This window comes from Myodes glareolus, chromosome 11, assembly GCF_982192425.1.
Source record: "Myodes glareolus chromosome 11, mMyoGla1.1, whole genome shotgun sequence".
In the NCBI taxonomy this organism is placed as follows: Eukaryota; Metazoa; Chordata; class Mammalia; order Rodentia; family Cricetidae; genus Myodes; species Myodes glareolus.
In genome coordinates, this window is record NC_142036.1 from 9,433,702 (window position 1) to 9,457,174 (window position 23,473).

Here is a 23,473-nt window from a genome sequence, read left to right on the forward strand (position 1 = left end):
CCTCCTTGAGTCTGCGAAGCTAGGGCAAGACATGTGGCTGGGGCTGGTGTGGGGTTCCTTTTTGACTCTTCCTTTTTGATTTTAGGTCACTGCACTGGGATGCTGTCCCCTCCACTAGGCCACACACCCACCCACACCAGGGTAGCCCGTGTAGATGGCAAAGGAAACAGATGCAGAGGACTCCCGAGTGGAGAGGCCCCAGCCTAGCACTCCAGCACATGCCATCAGAGTCTCTCCCTGAGGGCGGGGTGCACACATGTCTTTAAATGCATCAGATTGTTTGTTTACTTGTTCCAGGTCCCCACTCCTTCAAGTCAGGAGGCCTGAGCCTCATCACCCTGGTCCTATTGTATGCTTGGGGAGCCCTTTTCATGGTGACCAAGCCTGGACCCCACTAACCCTCTCTTCTCCTTTCAGGGGCCGCATTCACTATAAGGACATGTACAGTTTATAGCGAGTAATATCGCCCCCTCTCGGCTTAGGCAAGAAATGTCCTCATAGGGTTGCTTGCAAGATTTGATTTCCACTAAAACCTGCTAGCATCGGTTGATGGCTTGGGGTCTTCCATATATATATATGGAAATATATTTTATTATATATTATTTTATATATAATATATATAATATTATATATTATATATAATATAATATATATAAAATATATTTTATATATATATTATATATATTATATATATATATAATATATATATATTTCTCAAAAACAGAGCCATCTCTCTCTCTTGCATTACACTAGCAAACTCTTAGCCTCCAGAATGCGGCCATGCAGACTCCACGAAGCATGGGACATTACCTCTGTTCCCTCCGAACATCTGTGCTTGCTCTTAGCTGAAGCTGCCCATCCCGTGGTCTCAATGACACCCCCAAATCAGATGCCTCCCTTGGGGGAGTTGTAATTTTGCATTTCCCTACCCCCACTCTCTCCTCCACCACTCCGTGCCTCCTGAAGCCTCCAGCCAACTTCCCACCCCCATGCCCTGCCCTAGCTCCTCTTCCTCACCCAGGCCCCTCAGAGACCAGCCTCAGCCAAGCCAGAATACTTGGCCCCTCAGCTCCGCACCACCTGAGCCACAGCCTGGAGCCCAAGTGGAATCTGACTGTTTCTCTTTTCTCTCTCTCTCTCTCTGCCTGCTTGCAAGCAGTGGAATAATCATTTTTAATTACCTTTTCTTCCATTTTTTTCTCCTCTTTTCCATCTATTTGAAACATCTGTTTTATCGTTCTCTGCCTCTTTCTCTATTTTTTCGGCTCGTGTGTTTTTTTTGTTTTTTGGTTTTTTTCTTTTTTTCTTTTTCTGTTTCTTCTCCAGCTCTCCCCCCACCCTTTTGGTTCTCTGCCCCTCCCACCCCCTCCTGTTTTTTGTTTTTGGTGCTGCCAGGGGTCGCATGCCTTACCTGGACATGTATCAGATGCTGAGACACATGTTCCCACCCCTGGGTCTGGGAAGAAGTGCCCGACCAGAGTGGCTTATAAGGTAGTCTATCTTTGCCAACACCGATGTCCCAGAGCTGGGGACTTTTCAGTGCTGACCACAACACTCAGCGAGTCTTCTGCCGACACCCTCTTCTTTTTTCTTTTTTTCTTTTCTCCAGTAACTGAGTCGTGAGCATCCTTTGACTCTCGGCAGCGTACTGTGTCCTTTCTGATGAGTGTCTAAGTGTTCTGAGACTCCATTATGGCCAACAAGCCACGGGGAGGGGGAGGGAGTGCTCCAATCCCCTAGCACCCACGTGACACCCCCACCCCCACCCCGGGGAGCCAAATTGTACATCTCTGCCCTTTCAAAATCGCATGCCTCAGGCCCAAGCCAGACAGTTCTGTGCCTTGAGCCCTTAAACCCTGGCCTCCCCATACACATCTGAAGCTGATCTCTGACTTAGGGCCCAGGAGATCTGACACCTCCCACACCTGAGTCCCCCCATCCTCCCCTTGCCCTGGAGATGTCTCCCCATGCCACCCTCTACCCAAGATGCCCCAACATGCCTCTCAACTCCATTGTTTCAGAGCAAGCAGGAGGGCTGCCACTGCCCCCACCCTGAACGTGGTGCACCAATCAGGCCTTGCATGCTGCCTTGGAGGGTTCTGAGGGTGGGTGGGAGTGTATGCCAGGCGAGGGAGCGAGGAGACCCCCGCTCCTCTAAACTTCTGTCCTGGAATCTCCCCGGGAAGATTCTCTCTCTGAAGGACATCTGCTCCCTCAGTTCATCCTCAAGGTGGCCAGGGAAGACCTTCAAACCCCATGCCCCAGAAGTGACTCTGTAGCCCAACCTTCCCATCCACCTTGCCCCCTCTCCTTCCAGTGCTCCTCCAAGCCTGGTGTGACTGCTTCCCTATCCTTCTCAGATCTAAGCCTCTTCCCACAAGCGTCCCTTTTGTAACTCCCCAACCTGATGTCTGGATAAAGTCACCATGACTCCCTAAGGCAACTTTGTGCACATTTAAAATAGCACATTTAACACAGAACACTGTCTGCTGGAAAATTTTATTACAGAGGAGACCCTTACCCACTGTGCAAGCAAAAGCTGGGTCATGTTTAACACAGTACAGTGCACACCTGCCCAGCGGAACACAGTGCCCTCAGCTACATTTATCTACTGCCTCCTCCCTGCCCCACCCCAGCACCCCACTTCCTACCCTATTCTTGGTTTACTGCCTCCGTACTATCTCTGTGTATCCCCTGGGCCTCAGGAATGTCCTAGCCCCTTCTCCCTGCTACTGCACAGGCAGCCATGATCTGGCAAGCCCCAACAGTCACTTCCCATGGAGCTATGAATGAGTCTCGAGATTCCGTCTGCATGTGCCCGTTTGTACCGCTCTGTGTAGGCCTCGCTGCATGTCCACAAGGTGCCTGCCGCTTCTGAGGATGTAATGCTGGGGCTGGGTGCCCATCATCTGCCCATTGTGGGCTGAGCAGGGGGTGGGGGCGGGGAGCGGCGGCTGTGGCCCTGGACCCCACTGCGAGGCTGCTGCAGGCACACGCTGTTGACATCTGCCTTCTGCTCTTTCTCTTTGGGTGGACATAAAAGGGAGCCTTTGAGAAAAACTCTGGGGCAGGGCAAGAATCTGAACCCCTAGGCCTCAGGTCCCAAAGGTGGGATTTAAAACAGAAAAAAACCAGCTTGGGCTAGAAGTGGTGGCATGCTCTGGCATCCCAGCTGCTCAGGAAGACAAGGCAGGAGGATTGCCATAAGTTCCAAGGACAGCCTGTGCTATTAGCAAAATCCTGTCTTCAAAAACAGAAAAGGGGTAAAAGAGAGGGATGGGGTGGAGTCAGCAGTGTGGAAAGCCCTGGAGAGGAGTGGGGTCAGAGAAATTCTGCACTGGCTTAGGTGACCACAGGGAGAGTGTCCCCAGCTTCAGAGTTCTTCCTGGATCTCCCTGGGTTGGAATTTGCTTGCAAGATGCCGGTAGGGCCCAAGAATGACTGCCCTCACCTGGGGTTTTCTGTAGAGACTCCTGCGGATGGATCTTCCTGTGATGGACAACAACACAGTGCACTTCAACTCCACCCTCATGGCTCTGAACCGAACAGCCCTGGATATCAAGATTGCCAAGGGTAAGGCAAGCTTTGGACTTGGGGGAGGGGTGGGGTGGGCTTGGACTGAGAGCAGAGTTGTCTGAGGGACCCCTGTCCTTGTCCTCATTCTTGCATCTGTGTAAGCATTTACCCTCCAGCCAAAGGGATGCAGCACCTTACAGAGGAGGGCCCTGCACTCCTGCCCCGTCTTTGAAGTCGGCAGCACAATGAGTTGTGTGCTCTCATAGGGAAAAGGAGCCCTGGGCTAAGACCAGCCTGCACCCAAAAGCCCCAAGAGGTAGAAAGGAGTGAAGCAGGGAGTAGGAACCACATGGGGTCCCACTGAGCTGACTTGGCCTTTGAGTAGGGAGACACCCCCAGGATCCAGAGAGAAGAGGTAGGATCTGACCCACATCAGAAGGGTGTCGAATCTGTGGAGACAGTCCAGTGGGAAGAGGTTGGTTGAGGGCCTGCATTAATCTGACCTTAGTTACTGTCCTGAACTAGCTAGGGCCCTGGTCTTTATAAAAAGGCAGGCTGGCCACAGGGCCAGCACTTGCCGCCAAGTCTGACTGACCTGAATTCAGTTGCTAAGAGTTGTTTCCTCCCTCATATATGTGCATGTGCGGTATGGCAGCCTGCTCCCCACCTCCTCTGCCCTCCAACACACACACACACATACACACACTTACACACATACACACTTACACTTGAATAAAAGTAATTTTAAGAAATCTCTGAGCTGGGTGGTGGTGGCACACACCTTTAATCCTAGCACTTGGGAGGCAGAGGCAGGCAGATCTCTGTGAGTTCAAGACCAGCCTGGTCTACAGAGCAAGTTCCAGAACAGGCTCCAAAGCTACAGAGAAACCCTGTCTCAAAATATATATATATAAAAAATAAAAAATCTCCAAGAGTTCTGATGGCTCTCAAGAGAGAGAGACCCCATCATCAGAGAGCCCGGGTAGCATCAGAGCCTCCTCCTTTGAAACAGAATTGTGTTCCTTTGCATAGAGAAGAGGAAGAGACAGTGTGAGCAACTGAGAGAGTTAGAGTCCTCGGGCTTCGTCCTTGTCCTCCCACAACCTCCATCCTTCTTTCTTTCTTATTTGCTGGCATCTCTCCCTTTATTCTTTAATTTTTTATTTTTTTAATTAATTAACTTATTTATTTTGATTTTTTTGAGACAATTTCTGTATGTAGTCGGAGCCATACTGGAACTCACTCTGTAGTCCAGGCTGGCCCAGAACTTAAAGCGATCCCCCTGCCTCTGCCTCCCGAGCACTGTGAGTGGTGTTGGGCTCCTTATCTTTCTAAATATTGGCAGGATGTCCAGTGCTCCCTTTGTCCCTAAAGTAGCAGTGTCGCCGTTTATTCCATGTGAGGCTCTGATCTGCAGCAGAGCAGGCTGCCAGCTCTCATCTCAGTTCTGTTGCTGCTTCTTTTATTTTAGTGCTGACAATTCTAGGGACGCAAACCGGGTGGTCACAGCACACACCTTTAGTCCCTGTAGGTGCATCTCTGAGTCCAAGGCCAGCCTGGTCTACAGAGTGAGTTCCAGGACAGCCAGGACTACACAGAGAAACCGTGTAGGCCTGTGCACCACATGTGTGCCTGGTGTCCAAGGAGGAAGTCATATGCCCAGGAACTGGAGTTATAGGCAGTTGTGAACTGCCCAGTATAGATGCTGAGACCCAAAAGCGGGTCCTTCACAGGAGCAGGAAGTGCTGTGTGATATTTTGATTGCATTCTGACACTTCCAAGACTGTTAAAACTTTGCTTTGAAACAGAGGGTGGAGCTAAACTACTGACTGACTAAAATTAACCATAGAGGTTTTGGAGGATTGGAGGACTGAGAACAGATAGAGAGTCAGGAAGTAGTAGAGTGGGTCTTAGAGAAGGATGGAGAGAAAAGAGGTGACTGGTAACTTCTCTAATCATTCAGGTGCTTACCACATATCTGATTCCTGAATTTTTACTGGTAAAGAATAATTAGATAAATGCATCTGGCAGCCAACATGGGCGCCATTTGTAGGCAGACTTTTCTGTTCCTCCTGCCAGCTCCCAAATCACAACACAGAGACTTATCACTAATTATTGTAGCTTAGGCATGTTTCTAACTAGCTCATAACTTAAATTAATTCATTTTTATTAATTTACGTGTGACCACGTGACTCGCATGTCTCGAGTAAGTGTACATAGCCACTGAGCCATCTTTCCAGCTCTCTCCCGTTTCATTTCTTCTTGAAATTTTCAATCTTTTATACTAACTGGTAAATTCTTCTTGTTTTCATTGGTTTTTGTTTGTTTTGTTTTGTTTTTCAAGACAGGGTTTCTCTATGTAGCCTTGGCTGTCCTATGTCGACCACACTATGTAGACCAGGCTAGTCTTGAGCTCACAAAGATCTGCCTGCCTCTGCCTGCTGAGTGCTGGGATTTCTTTTCTTTTTTTCTCTTTCTTTTTTTTTCTTTTCTGGCTTTTGCACTGAAGCCCTAGCTGGCCTGGAGCTTGCTATTACAGACCAGACTAGCTTAAACTCACAGAAATATGAGTACCTCTGCTTCCTGCGTGCTAGCATTAGAAACCTGGCCACCATGCCAAGCTGGACACGCACACACACACACACACACACACACACACACACACACACACGGATTAAAGGCTAACAACCTGATTTTGATCCCTGGGACCTAAATGGTGGAAAAAGAGAATGACTCCCACAAGTTTCCTCTGACCTTCACAAGAACCCACACAGGCACATACACACAAATAAATGAATAGAATTAATCTGATTGAGGTTCAGCCTATATTAAATAAAACATATCATTTTAAAAAAATAGTGGGGCTGGAGAGATGACTCAGTGAGTAAGAGAATTGCTCTTTCAGAGGTCCCGAGTTCAATTCCCGGCAATCACATGATGGCTCACAACCACCTGTAATGAGACCTGGTGCCCTCTTCTGGCCTGCAGGGACACATGCAGGCAGAACATTGTATGCATAGTAAAATAAATCTGAAAAAAATAGCACTTTAACACAGGCAGTCTACATGGCTCTATGCTCAGTGTACCATGAGGCCAAAGTTGAGCCAACCAAGCTGAGTTCTTTTCTGAAGACTTTAGGGAGAATCCATTTCCATTTCTGTCCACACATGAACATTATTTACTTGATCTAACCACAGTGGAGCTGAGGGGTAAGATGGGAAGTCGGCTAGGGTGTGGTCGCCTACCTGTGACTTCTAGGCCATCTACGACTCCATAATAACTCTATTAAATTGCAAACACACACAACCTTCATAGGCCTGGAGAGATGGCTCAGCAGTTCAGAGCACCCAGGTTTGGTTCAAATCTCCTTACTCCAATTCCAGGAAATCGGACACCTTCTTCTGGCCTGCACAGTCACCAGAAATGCACATGGTACACACATACAAAGAAGCAAATCATACACCCAAAAATAAAATCTTTCTTAAAAGTAACCCCCCCCCCCCGAAAAAAAAAAGCCAGGCGTGGTGAAGTATATCGTTAGTCCCAGCACTGGGAAGCAGAGGCAGGTGAACTGTCAGTCTGAGGGCCTTCCGTTCTACATATCAAATTCCGGGTGAACCAGGGCCACACAGTGAGACCCACTTAAAAATAAAATGTAAAAGAGATGGTAGGTCCCTCATTGCGCCCCTTTTTTCCTCACCCCCTTTGGTTTTTCAACACTGGGTTTCTCTGGCTTTCCTGGAATTTACCCTGAAGACCAGGCTGGCCTTGAACTCACAGAGATTCACTGCCTCTGCCTCCTAAGAGTGCTGGGATTTAAAGGTGTGTACCACCACCATACCTTCAGTATGCCTCTTTAATAAAACATTGGACACAGACCTGAAAGAGCTGTGTGAAGCAGCCATATGTAAAAACAGTCACTGCAGAGAAAACGACTTGTTCAGAGGTCCTGAAGCAGGGCCATGTTTAGTATACCTAAGACAATAGTCAGCATATCTGAACCATCGTAAGAGGGGAGGGAGAGCAGAAGAAACCAGGGGCTGGGGAGACAGCTCAGTCACTAAAGTGCCTGTCACCCAAGCATGGGGACTGGAGCTTGGATCCTCAGTACCTGAATAAAAGCTGGACATGTGAAACACACAGCTCTGGAGAACAGGCAGACAGATTCCTAGAACTCACTTTACAGCCAGTCTAGACAAAGGAATGAGCGCCAGGAACAGTGAGACCTTGTCCCAGAGATGCAGGAGACCCCACGAGAGATGGCTCCATGAACAAAGGGCTTGTCACCAGGTCTGCGAATCCGTGTCCAGCCTCCCAGATCCATAGAGTGGGAAGAGAGAACCAACCCTAAGCATCAGGCATGTACCACCTGCCACTTGTGTGGGCCAGGCTGGCCTCTGCCTCTCAAGCACTGGGACTAAAGGCATACACCACTACATCTGGCAACTGTTCTGTCTGGGTGGTGTCTATGCATCATGTGTGTGCTTGGTGCCTGCAGAGACTGGAAGGGGTTGTCGGATTCCTTGGGTTCCTGGAGCTTGAGTTACAGGTAGTTGTGGTCCTGGGAGCAAAACCTGGCCCTTTTGCAAAAGTAGTATATGTTCTTAACCACAAACAATCTCTCCAGACTTTAGCTAGATTGCTTTTGTTTGTTTGGTTGGTTCTATTGTTGCTTTTTGTTGTTGTTTTGGATTTTTAGAGACAGGACTTCTCTGTATAACATCTCTGGCTGTCCTGGAACTTGCTCTATACACCAGGCTGGCCTGGAACTCACAGAGATTCACCTGCCTCTGCCTCCCAAGGTTTAAAGGTGTGCCCCACCACACCTGGCTTTATTTTATTTTTCAAAAGAGTTTGTTTCTTTTTTTATTTGGCTTATTTTGTTTATTTTATGCAAATGAGTCTTGCCTGGATGTACTGGTACCACCTACAAGCAGAGATCAAAAGAGGACATCAAATCCCCTGGGGCTGGAATTGCAGGTGGGTGGTGAAACTGAACCTGGGTCCCTGAAATCAACAAATGCTGCTAAGCACTGAGCAAACTCCCCAGATGGTAATGAGCTTCCCTGTACAGCCCAGGACCACTTGCCCAGATGGTAACGAGCTTCCCTGTACAGCCCAGGACTGCTTACTTCCCTATACAACCCAGGACCGCCTGCCCACAGTAGGTGGAGCTTTCTTTTTTTTAAAAAAAAATATATTTATTTATTTATTTATTATGTACACAATATTCTGTCTGAATGTATGTCTGCAGGTCAGAAGAGGGCACCAGACCTCATTACAGATGATTGTGAGCCACCATGTGGTTGCTGGGAATTGAACTCAGGACCTTTGGAAGAGCAGGCAATGCTCTTAACCACTGAGCCCTCTCTCCAGCGCCCTAGGTGGAGCCTTCTTACATCAGCCATCCAAACAGCCCCACAGAAATGCTCCAGACCCTTCTGATCTGGGTGTCCCTCAGCTGATACTCTATTTTCAGGCGACTCTAGCGAGGCTGTATCAAATTAACAGTTAAAGCTAAGCAGGACACTACAGAAAAGGTAGACCACTGAGTCATATCTCCAACCAAGCCTCCAGTGTCTGGGACTTTAATCCTGCTCCAGGGGGCCACACAGGTGGAGGTGGGGGGCCAGGCAGATGTGTCCCTCACAATGAAGGCTGTCACCGTAAAAGCCCCAAGGTCTCTGTGGCTCAAACCAAATGGGCCATTTCTCTGCTGTCTACCTCCTGTTTGTGAACAGGAACTCTGCTGGTCAGAGTCCCTTAAAGCTAGAGCAGAGGAAGCTACTGCCACAGCACACAGTGACCCCAGCACTGCAGAGGCTGGAGCAGATGGACTTCGAGTTCTGGACCAGCCTGGCTATTGAGTAAGATTCTGCCTCAAAACAACAAAGAAAAGATTGCCTTGAAAAAGACTCTCCGACCCTACTGTCACCTGCCTTGGGTCACAAAGTATAGGGATACATGAAGGACCCCCATACTGCTAATGAATCCTCCAAGTGGCAGGTCACTGTGCTCATACCCATCTAGACGGGCCACAATCCTGCTCTCCCCACCTGGGACTCCAGGGACCCCCATGGCTGGGATAAGGGGTTAGAAACACACAACAATAAAGCCACATGTGCAGTGGACTAGGGGGAAAAGGGCAGGTAGCCTCTGTCAGGTGTCAGGGTAGCCCAGGCTCCTGTCACAGATCACTGGGTTGCTTGTCTGTGTTCCTTTACTAATGACATTCCCCAAACTGGATATGGTTTACTCAGGAGGCAGAGGCAGGTGGATCTCTGAGTTCAAGGCCAACTTGGTTTAAAGGACAGCCAAGACTGCACATAGAAACCCTGTCTAGAGAAAAAGAAAACAAAAAACCACCACCAAAAAAAAAAAAAAAAAAAAAACAAGAACAACAAAAATAAAAGATTAGACTTAGTCATGCCACTGACTCTCACTAGCACATTAAACATTCCCCTCTTATCTTGGTATTAGGACCCAAGGCCTTGTACATGCTGGGCAAGTATCTGGTTTTTAGTTTGTATTTATTTATCCTGGGTCCTGGGGATGGAACCCAGCTATCTGTATGCAAACACTTTACCACCTAAGCCATATCCCTAGCCCTCCTCATGAGATAGAGTCTCACTAAATTATCCAGGCCAACTTTGAACTCATTTTGTGATTCATTCATTTTCCCTCCCTCTTCTTCTTCTCCCTCTCTTCCCTCCTCCCGTGTGTGTGTGTGTGTGTGTGTGTGTGTGTGTGTGTGTGTGTGGTATATCTGGTGTATGTGGTATGTGGGTGTGGTATATATATGTGCAGTATCTACACATGAACCTCCAAGAGTACTCACCCATTGGTGGGTGTGCCAGAGGAAGGATGTCAGGCCCCCTCCTTTGTTGCCTGCCCCCTTGTTCACGTTTTGGCCGTGGCTCTGGAAGTCCAAGTCCACAAGGCCACATCTGCTCACCAAATGGTCCTGGGCAGCATGGCCAGTCAGCAAACTCTCAGGATCTCCACCTTCCAGGGCTGGTGTACAGCCATGCACAGCTCTTTCCATGGCTTCTGGGAATCCAAACTGAGGTCCTTGTGTACACACAGCATATTCTCCTGCCTGCTAAGCCATCTCCCTAGCCCCAGGCCTGAACGTTCAATCTGCTTGCCTCAGCCTCCCTCGTACCAGGATAGCGGGCTTAGAGCATCAGTTTTTATATTTTTGTGTAGTGGAAGCTGGCCTAGAATTCCAATCCTCCTGCCTCTAGTTCTGGGCGCTGGGTCTGCAGGCATGCACCACCCACTCAGTTCTGTGTACTCAGATAAGAGCACAGTAGGGCTGGAGTGTGGCTCAGCAGCAGAGCACACTCTTAGCATGTCTAAGTGTTGAGTTCAGTCCCCAGCCCCACATACCCCCAAATCAGTAAGAAGACAAAAATTTTAAATCAAGCTGGGTAGTGTTAGCACACACCTTTAATCCCAGCACTTGGGAGGCAGAAGCAGGCAGAAGTATGTCTGAAGTGAGAAAAGGCAGATATATGTAGTCGGTTTTCCCTTTTATTCCATTTACACACACACACACACACACACACACACACACACACACACACACACACGCACACCCTCCAAGACAGAGTTTCACCATGCTGCCCTGCCCTAGAACTCACTATGTAAATCACAGATCTGAGTGAATCTGTGCATTTCAGGCCAGCCAGGGTCACCTGGTGAGATCCTCACCTCCCAAAAGGAGGAATTTGGATTCCAAGCTTACCCGGTGATATGTAGTTTTTCAACTCTATTCTGGTGTTGTCGTGTAAGTAGTGACAAGTATGGTGTCTGTTGCCCTTGTGCTGTCTGCCCCTTCTCTGCATTGTTCTGTGCATCCCCACCCCTTCCAGTGAAGGCGGTGCATCACGTGTTACCCACACTGCTATGTGGTGGGATGGGAAAGAGGTGATGTAGGAGCTCTGCAGACATTCCCTCACCGATAGGAAAGAGATGGGCTTAGATGGGGTGCATTCAAGGTGCTGTCAAAGAGCGGTGTGAGAAGAGCTAAGGGAGGGCAGCACACGGGTTGGGAGCTTTCCTGGGAATCTGTCCTGGAAGGGCAGTTCTTGTCCGCATGATCACAGGCTCAGGAACCCCGAAGTGCTAGGGTGGAAAAGCAAGTCGGCCAGTAGGCACAGGAAAAGCCTTCAGGCCTCTACCGCCACAGCTTTCTCCTCACACCCAAGGGATTCGAATCCAGGAAAAGGCATGCTGAAAAAGGTTCCCCTTGGTTTCTATTGCTCTGGGTCTCAAAGAGCATAGTTGTGTGTCCTGGTGGGAAGCCTCACTATCTGCTTTTATTGACAGCACATAGCACCATTGACAGTTGTGCCCTTTAGAAGTGAACTGAAATGTTTATTAACAAAGACCTTAGCCAAGTGTGGTGGCTCCAACCTGTAATCCCAGCATTTTCGAGGTCGAAGCAGGAGGATTAGGGATTCGAAGTCATGCTCAGTTACATAGTGAATTCTATTTCTGTGTATTTCTTGGATGTGAAAGATTTTTTTATTTTAACCAAATGTCGTGCTTTGCAACAAATGCTGTCCTTGAAAACTAGAATGGCACTTGAATGTCTTCTAGGGTTAGCGTTGTGTGACCGGTATAGAAGCCAGTCAAGGAAGCAGCCCAAGGCTGATCTTCTGTGTGGTCTTTTTCAGTGTTGTTTTGCCTGCCTGCCTGCCTGGCAGCCTTAGAACTGTTTCCTCTGAGTCAGCAGACTAAGCTCAAACTCTGATCCTCTGCTGCTGCCTCATGTGCCAGGGTCTAGGCCTGCCCTGTGTGGGGCTCCTTTTCATTTTAGTCTAAGAGCACATAGGCATTCATGAGGGGCTCAGCAGAAGCAGGTTTTCAAGGTGGTGCTAACTTGTAGGTCACTGCTCTCCGGGGATCTCTGTGTGGGATGCTTTCCCATGCACTTTCTGCAGTCGTTTCTTTTGAGTGTCCAGTGCTGCTGTGAACTTGTGTCCTGCTCGGAACTGCTGTGGGGGGTAGGGTGAGGGCCCACAGCTACTGTTTACCATCTCTGCACGGGAAAGCCTGCTCGCTTTATTGTCTGCCACTGAGAAGTAGAGGTTATTTCTATGCTAAGAATTCCCAGGTGACCTTGTTAACCACAGCCTCCTTCATGCTAACCTAGTGGCAGACCTTTTTTTTTTTTTTTTGAAAACAAAAGTGAGCTGTATTTTTATGGATCTCGTGGCAGGTTTTTGTATGGGGTTGGTCTAGGTCCCTAAAATGAGAACATAGACACTGTCCCATCTTTCAAGGCTGCTAGTTGGCCATTTGTAGCCTGAGCCTTTGAGATCATCAGTTTGAACTTGGTGGTGCACTGCAGTGGGTTGATTTTCACCCAGGGATCTTCTTCAGTGGAGACCGACACACTTGGAGAGTCCTGGCCTTGTTATCATTTCTCTGGGAGCCTTTGGGTTTTATCACACTGCTAAGGCCTTGACCAGGCCAAGGACATGGCAGCCTGCTGTATGCTTTCCCAGTCCAACCCCTTAACCCCACCTCTTCTATGGGAAATCCTCATGGCGTTTTAGGCCTCAAGGCCTGTGTTTGAGGCTGTGTGTGGGCCCCATGCTGAGCTGAGGCCCAGGTCAAACTAGAGGTGACTTTGCTGCCTGGTCCTCCTTCAGTAGCCTGGTGACAGGATCAGCCCTGCTGGTCCTTTCCCTCTCACCTAGTGTCATCTTCAAAGTGCCTGGTGGCCACCAGCTGTCACTCCTTCATGAGGGGATGCCGCTAATGTTAATGGAGCTTTTGCAGGCTGTCAAGCTTCTGAAGTTGATGGCACTGTTAGCCCCAGTTCTCAGCTACAGCTGAAATTGGTGGGAGTTTTTAGACAACACCATGTCCACATGCATTCAGAGCACACTTGCCCCACTCAGACCTCACTGGAGACAGGGATTCCAGGAGCCTCTTGGAGTTGCCCCTGCCCAGAGGGTTTCCTCTCCCCAGTCTGCCTACACTGCCTAGAATAAAACCCTCCAGATGAGCAGGGACCTTGCAGAAGCAACAACCGTGGCCCACCCTCAGACAGCAGACTTGGGCGGGGCTGTCCATCCCAGAGGTGTTTGTTCCCTCATTGGTCTGGAAATGGTGCCGGGTGCCCTATGAGCCACTCTGTGGGGCTGATTTCACATCCCCTTGGCTCTCTGGCCTTCAGAAAACATGGAACTAGCTAGCATCTAGATCCTCTGTGTTACATACGTGCTTTCCAGGGTTTCTCACTGCCGCTCTCACCATGGTCACTTTATCCGCAGAGACATGCAGCCCCTACTCAATGCCCTGCCAAATGTGGGCACATTTGATCCTGGCTTCCGGAGCCCCAACACCCAAGTAGCCAACACCAGCCACCAGCCTCCATCCTGGAACCAGTGAGCCTCTTCAGGCCCTTGGCTTCCTCAGCAGCCCCACTTCACACCCCTGTCCACCGTTCCCAGTATACAGCAGAACCTTCTCGTACCAGCACAGAGATTTTCCGCAGAGACCAGCGAGCTGAGGGAGGCCCTGCTGAAGATCTTCCCTGACTCTGAGCAAAAACTGAAGATCTACCAGATCCTGGTAGCTCATCCATACATGAAAGACCTGAATACCCTTTCTGCCCTGGTATTGGACTGAAGACTGGGCAGAGAGCCCACTGCTGATAGGGACCAGAGGGAACTGCCAACTGTGGAGTTCCGTAGTGGGGAGAAACTTTCCAGAGTGCACAGTGCTGTTCTCAGTAGGAAAAGGAAGGGCTGTGTTTTATGTATACAAAAATCTGGATTTTCAAAGTCAACTTTTTTCTATATATAAATTATGCTGCTATTACAATATCATGGCCTGTATAATATTGCCCCATGGGTCAGGATAAAAATCAAATCAACATTTAATAAAGTAAATAATAAACAGGAATTTATTTATTGAATAATGAAATAGTAAATGGAAAAATTCTGTGTCAGGCCTGTAAAATGTGGAACATAGTCCTGATGGGCCAACATCAATCAAAAAGTAGCAGTGGGAAAGGCTTCCAAAAACACTAAGGATGCCATTCTGTTGCCGTCCCGCAGAGGCAGCTTACAACAGGTTACCACGCTGGTCTTCATAGGTTCAAGTGCTCCGTGATATTCAGCAGACTTATCTGAGGAGACAAAAAATGAAGCTGAAACCACAGTTATGCAGGAGACTTTCGCTAGAATGCTGTGGACAAAATCACAGTTATCGCAGGTTGAGAAATCGATCCCACACATAAGAATAATCATTTATGAAAGATGAAGCCTTAACTCATGTTTCTTTCTATTCCCTTTTCTTCATGCCTTCCAACTTTTGTGTGTGTCTGGGTTCATATGTGTCTTCTGTAACACTGCCTGTGTCCACTCCTGTGTGAGTAGGAGGGTCTCAAGTGTCATACTTACCTTGCTTCCTGAGACACTCTCCTTGAACCTGTGACTTGTCATTAACTCTAGATCACCTGTACAAGGATGAAAAGGGGACTTCTCCCTTCCACCTCCATAGAGGTAGGATGATGCGCTCTCACTGGCCTTTAAGGCTTTTATGTGGCAGCTGGTTCTGAGCCCACGCCCTCACGTTTGAAGAGCAAGCACTTGGGGGAGTGAGTTATTCCTGTCACTAGGAGGGCAATTTGCTGGCTACATTCTCATCTCATGATATCTCTCAGAAGCCTAATTTTGTCAACAGAACAAATGAATAATTGACCCTGTGTGGTGGTCAATCCCCTGTTGGAGCTCTGTATGGAAAGCAAGAAAAGCTTGTGGTTGGATGTGTTCACAAGTGTCTGCAAGCTAAGGAAGACCAAAGGCTATTATCCATTTCCTGCCATGGTGAGTAGCCTGGGGATCAGGAAGTTTGGCTAAAAAGCAAAAACAAAAACAACAACAACAAAAAAAGATTTCTTGACTTGTGTGAAAATGAGCGGTGTGGATTTGCTGTCTGAATGGGGCAGAGAAGCCACCACATGCTTTCCTGAGGTAAGACCGAAGGGCAGATGAGGCTGGTGCCTTCAAGTCTTTGAAAGGAAGTGCCCTGGCTTTATTGGATGGTGTCCCTAATGGATTCTGTAACCTTGTCTGTCAGGGACAGATTTCTTTCACATTGTCCCTGGCTAGACAGCCGTTGCTTGAGGAGAGCTGACCAGACATGTGTGTCCCATTCTAACCTTCCATGGTGCTCAGCCTGAATTCTCTGGCCACCTGCCCACCTGCCCCCCATTCAGCTTCACCATGACAGGAGACAGATCATGATGTCAGAGTCACACAGAGTTTGCTATTCGCCCTGCTTTCCAAAGGCTCATGAGAAAGCTGTGAAGATCATCCTTTGCTTGATTAGATGGCTTCCCAACACAAGGAGCTGTTTGGCAAGGCACTCCCTAAACTCCATGGTGCCCTGCACTGTTCCAGGACTTATGTTCACACTGACTACTATGTCTGATAGTCAGGGGAAGGAAGACACTAACGCTGAATGCCCCACCTTTTTCAGCAAGTTGGCAGAGAGGCTGTGGCATGGGTTAGTTGACGGGCTGCTACTGTGGTCAGACTTCCGTTGTCACATAAGGCAGACCACTGATGGTTTTGTATGTTGTGTCTCCCAATGAGGATTGAGGGGTGTGCCTGTTGTTTGTTCTTTTTCTGAGACTATCTAGCCCATTCTGACCATGTGAGGTGGTTCCAAAATCCAACTGGGTGCAAAGAGCCAAACAAGGCTCCTCTAGGTGAGGGGCTCCACAAAAGAATCTTTGTTGCGGATAAAACTGGAGTGCAAGGGTCTCTTCTGTCTTCCAGACATCTGTACGGAAGTGCAGGTTTGCAACTTTCAAGAGAGACAGCGGTGTCTTCTGCTCTCTGAGAGAGCAAGGAGAGCTGAAAAGTGGGGACAGCGACAGTCAGAACTCAGGGCGATGCCACCCAAGAGTGTTTCTTCTCCCCATCCTGGTTAATATGTGGCTTAGGTTGAATGAGAATGGCCCCCATGGATGAGCATGTTTGGATATGGAACAGGAGGTATGGCCTGGAAGGAGGAAGTGTCAGTAGGGGTCACAGAGCTTTAGGGATTCTACAGCCAAACCCATCTATTCTCTCCTCTCTCTCTCCTCTCTCCTCTCTCTCTCTCTCTCTCTCTCTCTCTCTCTCTCTCTCTGTGTGTGTGTGTGTGTGTGTGTGTGTCGCTTGAGAATCAGTGTCAGCTATCACCTCCAGCTCCAATGCCATGACTGTCTTCCTATTGCTAAATTCCCATCAGGATGGTCATGTCCTGTCCCCCTCTGCAACTGTGGACCCCTAAATAACATGCTTTCTCGCTTAAGTGGCCTTGGCCACAGTGCTTTGACAGCAGAATGGGCAAATTCAGTAAGTGAATGCTAGAATAGGTATCTGTCTGCACCAAGGTCCTATTTCAAAGGGCCTAGGGTATCTGGCAAATGATTCATGACACAGGGAGACAAGTGTCAAGCCCTCCTCAGGATGACCTGCTGACCCACTGCCCCATCAACACTAGAGTTCGGCACTGTAGGCTGCCACAGAGACTGTGTGTGCAAGCTGTGCTATGTGGTGGCTAAGGAAGTAGACTGCTGTTTGCTAAGCTGATGCAACACCCACATTCAGAAAAACCAATGCCAGCATTCTCAGCAGACATAAGAAAGCCCGATTCATTGGTGGATTCCATTAAGATCAGGCTTCAGAAACTCATCTTCCACACAGAGACACTCATAGAACTCAAACTAATTCATCACTTCAGCGCTTCTCAATCTGTGGGTCTCAACCTCTTTAGGGATTGAATGAGCCTTTCACAGGCTCACCTAAGATCAGAAACAGGAGCAAAGGTAACTGTTTTTGGGGGGTCTCCACAACATAAGGAACTGTATTAAAAGGTTGCAGCATTAGGAATATTGAGAACCACTGATCCAAATAATCCCCTCAGACAAGAACCCTGGATTCCCTGTCAGCTGGGAAGCTTTCGCTGACACAGAGCTGTTCACAACCTGCATGGTGACCATGAGGATTCTGCAGACACCTCACTCAGCAAGAATGTACACAATAACACTGGCTGATACCTTGTAGCTCCATGACAGTGACTGTTTTCCCCAGTCTAGACCCTGGATGTCATCACTGGACACAAAGCCGACCAAGGACGCAGGCCTTGTCCAGCAGTGATGTTCCACAGTCCTCTCAAGTCCTAGTTACCTTTTCACAGTACCCAAAAAAGTCCTGTAATTTTAGTCAATCAGAGTGAAAGAATCATTCACTGGGATAAAAATACTACCACAGTTTCTAAACTTCTGGAACATGGGAAGGGCAGCATGGACCCTGGAGGCAGGAGGCTGTGAAGAAAAGGACGTAGACGCTACCAGATCAGCCTGTGGTTGGATAGAGCAGGAAAAGGAGGCTCCTGGGAAGGGGTTGGCTTGAATCCCCTAGGGAGGCATGGTCTTCTGCTCCTGGGCACCCATGCCCTGCACCCCATATATCTCTTCTCCAGGGAGTTTCTCCCGATCAGCCCGCCCAAGGTCCCTGTTCCTGCCCTACCTGCTCATCACTTTTTTCTCTGCTGCCAGACTGGAACTGGAATTTCCTATGGGCAGACCCCTCCCCTTCCCCAGAGTTATGCCCTGTCCCCCTCACTGTCTTACTGATTTTCTTCTCTCTTGCCTTGTCCCACAGACCCCTCTCCTCCTCTCTGCCCTGTACATGGAGTTCTTTACAGCTGTTTGTCAATAAGGATCTTCAAAAATTATGGGATGATTTGATGAAGACCCCATATCGTGTGGAACATGAAGTTGCATAACGTGGATTGCAGAAGTCGTACGGCTGGCTTTTTAAAACAGGGTGGCCATGTGTCTGACTTCTGTGTCCAGCCATAATGCTGGGACAAGTATGAGCTTACCTTGCGGGAGCTAACAGCTCCCACTGCAGGGAAAGGAGGGATAGAGAGCTAGCCTTGTGTCACAAGGCATGATGATTTCAGGTATAAAGCTCTCAAATGTTCTGGCCTGGCCCCATCTTGTGGCTGGTAGGCCACACCAGGCCGAACAGCACTCATGGTTTACGAACCATGGCCCCAGGCCTGTTCTTCAGACCTTGAAAGGAGACACAAGCAAAGGACTCTGTTAGTGACTCTGACATAGGCAGGACTCACCACTGGGCTAACCTGTTGTCCCACAGCTCTCTACATGATTCCTCTTGCCTAACCTGATCTCCCTTCCCAAAGCCCAAACCCCTCTCCTTCCCTCCGCTGCCCCTGGTTGCATCCTCTGCTTCTCTGCTTCAGGCTCAACTTCCCCCAAATCCATATAAAGGGGTAGAGTGGGAAAGCTCCTTCTAGGGTCACAGACATTAGGGTTCGTGTCCTATAACTGGTGCAGCATATCCTTGGAAAAAGCCAAGATCAAATACACAAGAAATCACTGGGCTTGTTTACCCGGTCTCACTGGGACTTCATTTCCCACCTCTCCCTGTCCCTCACCTGGGGGTTGGGGCTCCTTCCGTTGGGGTGAGGAAGCAACAGAAGAAACAGCAGCACAGATGACGGATTTGTCTCCTCACCCCTTTAAGGCGCCATCTCTTCTTCTTCTTGTCAGGGTTCTGGTTTTCAGCATGCAAGTTGTCTTCACGGTCCACATTTGGGCTAGGCGGGGTGCCCACGGATTCTTCATATTCCTCCCTCTGGCTCAGGAGAGGGTGCAGGGACTCCTCACTCTCCCAGGGGGGGCCAGGGATAAGGATGACTTTGGGATATAGACATGGGGGCACAGGACCACCAAATGTTACATCATTCTCTGTGCCCTGGCTTGGGCCATCACCTATGGTGCCCTCATTCTCCCTGCTGAGGCCAGTGCCCCTGGTGACGTCGGGGTCTTCACTATGGCTCAGGGGATCATGATAGGTTATATCAGTTTCTATGTCTTTGCTTGGGCCATGGCCTATGGTGTTCTCAATATCCCTGCTGGGGCCAGTGCCCTCAGTCACCTCAGGGTATTCACTGTGGCTCAGGGTATCACAATAGGTTACATTAATATCTATGGCCCGGCTTGGGCCATGGCCAGTGGTGTTCTCAATATCCCTGCTGGGGCCATTGCCCTCAGTCACCTCAGGGTATTCACTGTGGCTCAGGAGATCACAATAGGTTACATTAATATCTATGGCCTGGCTTGGGCCATGGCCTATGGTGTTCTCAGTATCCCTGCTAGGGCCAGAGTCCTCGGTCACCTCAGGGACTTCACTCTGGCTCAAGGGATCACAATAGGTTGCATCAATTTCTATGCCCTCTCTTGGGCCATCACCTATGGTGCCCTCAGTCTCCCTGCTGAGGCCAGTGCCCTTCGTGACCTCAGGGTCTTCACTGTGGCTTGGGGGATCACGATGGATGGTGATGCTGCCCTTCTCCTGCACCTCAGCCTCTCCGCTGTCGTCCTCCATGTCTAAATCCTCCATGCAGGAGAAGTAGTCCTCCTCTGACTCACTGTCAAGACCAGTTTCATTCGAGTTAGTACTCTCCATCTCCTCAGAATAAATCTTTGAGGCCGACAAAACTGGCCAGCTCTTATGCCACAGTATTCCACTTTCCTCCTCCATGACCCCCACCCTTAAGGTGGGGGATGGGACCACCACAAGATCCTAGAAGGAAAAAGACAAAAGCGGTCTAGTAGAGAAGTTATTGCTCCAAATGTCTAAATCATGAAAGTCATCAAAAAATTATCTACCTCAAGCCTCCTAATGATACATCTTAGGGTCAGAGGTTAAAAAGAAAATAAATGTCAATCCAAACCCCAAAGCAATTATGAGAAAGCATAAGAAAGAGCAGAGACGAAATAAGTGGTCTCTTAGAGTTTGAATCAAAGACCAAAGAAACAAGGATCTGGTGATTTGAAAGGATGAAGTCTGACAAACCCTTGACCTGCATCACCCAGGGAGAAGATTCAAACTCTTGAAATGTGAGACAAGACATAAAGTATGAAGGAAGGACAAGTAGGACCTAGGGAGCCCTGTGTGTTTGTGATGTGAACTGACTCTAGAGAGTTGATACTCCAGTAAGCAAGAGATTTCTTGAATTATATAAGAGACACTAACATTGATAAGATGTTATTAAACCTACATAGCACTTGTTGCCTTCCAGCTAATCCAGCCCGGGCATGAGGATCAATTCCAGATGTTATAAAACAATGTGATCAATTTAGGGATGAGATGGAAAGAGAAACAGAACTTCTGTTAGCAAGGACATCCCAGGACCAACAGAGTGCATGATGGGTCTTTCCTTATAATGGAGACCAGTGCTCCCCGGGAAGCATCAAAAAGAGACGAAGAAAGGTCATTGCAAATATAGTCTTGAAAGCCAGAATAACCCTGAGGCTGAACCCATAGCAACAATAACCACAACACACACACACACACACACACATACACACACACACACACACACAGAGGATTAAGTGTACTCCATTGTCCTTGACCAATATCCACTTGTACATCTGTTATCAGATTCCTTGCTTCTTCACAAAATTCAAACAATCCATGACAGCTAGGATGTTTCCTATTCACAGAGAGTTCAACAGCAAATCCTAGGACAATTCTATGGGGAAACTAACAAGCATGTAAGGAGATCAAGTGAAGAGGTCCATACTTAGCCACAAAAACATCAACTATTGTCATTCTCTGAAGAAGAAATAGACATGAGGTTCGTACTGCAAAACCCTCCTCCCAGTTCCAGAGAAATGGTGAATAGAGCTGTGGATAAGTAACTCAAACCTTAGTTGAAATGGGGGACTTTGCGGCACACACCAGGGGCAGCTGTAATGTCACAGAGCAGATGAAAAGGATCCCAGGTCATTCTATACATCTATAGAAGTATTCCTTATTTCATACAGATAAGGTTTAAAATAAGAAAAAATGAAACCAAAGTAAAATGTGGCAAAAAATATTTAAATGGAACAATTAAGCAAAATGAACACATAAGCAGAAATCTGTGCCTCAACAAAAAGCACTGCGTGTATGTACCAAAAAGAACAACTGAACACAGAATCCAGCCAACAAAGAGGAAATCTCCCAATGTCAAGGTTCAAGAGATTAGGAGATTCCAGTTTATGAGGTCAAGTATAGAAGTCTGGCTGCTCTCTATCCAACAAGAGTTTCTCTGCAGCATAAAAGACAAACCGCAGTCTGCTGCAGGGCTTTATTTTTTTTTTTTTTTTTTTTTAGTCATTGGTAATTTATTATAGACTAAGGAAGATGAAGGCTTTGTGGGTTTAGAGCTCATAGAATAAATCCCTCATTTATACAATGAAAAAGAATTTGTAAATACAAAATTGGGTCCATTTCAGTAAAAATAATTTTGTTAATTAGATGTCTAGAAGCTTAAGATTCATTAACTCTATGGAAAATCGATTACTGAATTTATAATATGAATATTAACTATTTTCAAGTGTATAACAGTTTACTTTAATTTATTCACAAAAATCATCAATTAATATCCATTTTTACAACTATTGAAGATAAAAGATTATTGTATTAAAATACCATAAAATTAATTTTTTTTCCAGTTAGTATCTGTAACATTTCTTTTCTTTTATCTAAAGGATTTTATTTTATTTTATTTTATTTTTAATTTTTTTTTTAGTAAATTTTATTAAATTATAAAAGTTTCCATTTCCGCCCCCCCTCCCAACACCCTCCCACTCCCCCCACTCCCCCCCTCCTTCCCCTCCGTCCCCCAGGGCAGTCAGGGTTTCCTGCCCTGCTGCAGGGCTTTATAAGAAGAGATTTTGATAACTTCTCACAAAGGCCTTTTGTGATGTCACAGTAAGGAATGGACCAGTAACAGCAAAAAGACCAAAAGATGGTTCTCTACCCTGATCCAGGGACTACATAACTCTTGTCAAGGCTGTGAGCAAATCCCCAGGTGGCTTTAGGCTAGCCTGGGTTAGAGATAGGCTATGGACTAGATAGTGAACACAGGCTTCTTCAAGGTCCTTTTCACTCAGACCCTCAAATTCTCTGATGACTCCAACTACTGCAGCCCTCTTCCTCCCCACCCTCAGGACACTCAGTTCCTTTCCCTTAAACTCGCAGTTGTGGGCACTGAAAGGATGATGGCCTGTCTGAGCCACTGCAAGGCCACCAGGAAACTGTCGTCCCTCAAACTATCCAGAGCGTGTTCTGTTTAATGAGTGGCATGGTGGGCAGGAGAAGAGTCTTAACGTGGTAAGGGGATTTATAACCACAGGGAAATGGCGTGGAAAGTAACAAGGCAGGTGGGTATGCTCCGAGTGCACGACCAAATCCCTTATCTTTTACAGCTAACTTACAAAAGTTAGGTAAAGAAATAAACCAATGTATGAAATGTCAAAGATGAATGTATAGAGAATAACAGAAAATGGTTGATGAGGAAATAAACTGAAGCAGGCATGAACTAAATCTAAACTAAGTCAGTCAAAATTCAGGCACAAACCCGCCCCCACTGGGAGGCACACTCACGATGTTCAGGTCAGTGGTGATCACAGATGTTCACTTCCAAAGACGCACAATAAAAATCAAAATCTATAAAAATCACAGTTTTCAGTCAAGTCCTCTGCAGCCAACCAATGGTTTCACTGCAGCCTAAGAACAAGGTCTAGGCCCAGGTGGTGCCTAATATAGGTGGTCCTCTCTCATTCATCACAATGGTTTCTTGTGAGGTCACGGAGCCATGCACCAATCACAGTTGACCAGAAGCCAGCATAGCTTTGGAGTTCTTTGCTCATGGCTCCTCCCACTTCAATGCCAAGTAAAAGAGGTAGAGGTTATTTGACTCAGGCTTGCAGAGGATGAGACCAGCAGGGTGGTTGGACTCAGCTCTTGGCACTGGCAGCAGGGCCTCAGGCGACTGCTTTCACTGCATAGACATCTCCTCACCCTCGAGCCTATTGAAATATCCTTGCCATCTAGGCCACTCCTGAAATTCT

The 23,473-nt window shown here is 47.7% G+C and overlaps 1 protein-coding gene across 2 annotated transcripts; it reads right to left on the reverse strand.

Annotated features, from left to right (window-relative positions):
- Window positions 1-14,462: 14,462 nt before the first annotated feature.
- On the reverse strand, window positions 14,463-23,116 carry LOC148120355 (uncharacterized). 2 transcript variants are annotated; one of them, XR_015739174.1, is made up of 5 exons: window positions 23,007-23,116; window positions 19,003-20,153; window positions 18,424-18,616; window positions 16,015-16,403; window positions 14,463-14,668 (listed from the first exon to the last, which is right to left on the reverse strand). XR_015739174.1 is itself a non-coding variant. In XM_087911469.1 (3 exons), the coding sequence occupies exons 2-3, from the start codon at window positions 20,109-20,111 to the stop codon at window positions 18,583-18,585; spliced, it is 1,143 nt and encodes a 380-aa protein (XP_087767595.1). In that variant the 5' UTR covers window positions 20,112-20,153; window positions 23,007-23,116; the 3' UTR covers window positions 14,685-18,582. The 2 variants fall into 2 exon arrangements, 1 of the variants encoding a protein (XP_087767595.1); XM_087911469.1 differs by lacking the exon at window positions 14,463-14,668 and having other exon boundaries at window positions 14,685-18,616.
- Between the last annotated feature and the right edge of the window lie 357 nt (window positions 23,117-23,473).

Bases quoted from the DNA above. Each gene is read 5' to 3' on its own strand.
- LOC148120355 (XM_087911469.1), bottom strand. From the start codon at position 20,111: ATGGAGGAGGAAAGTGGAATACTGTGGCATAAGAGCTGGCCAGTTTTG. The intron at 18,617-19,002 runs GTGAGGGACAGG...TCTCCTTTCAAG, and splicing joins GAAGGAGCCCCAACCCCCAG to GTCTGAAGAACAGGCCTGGG.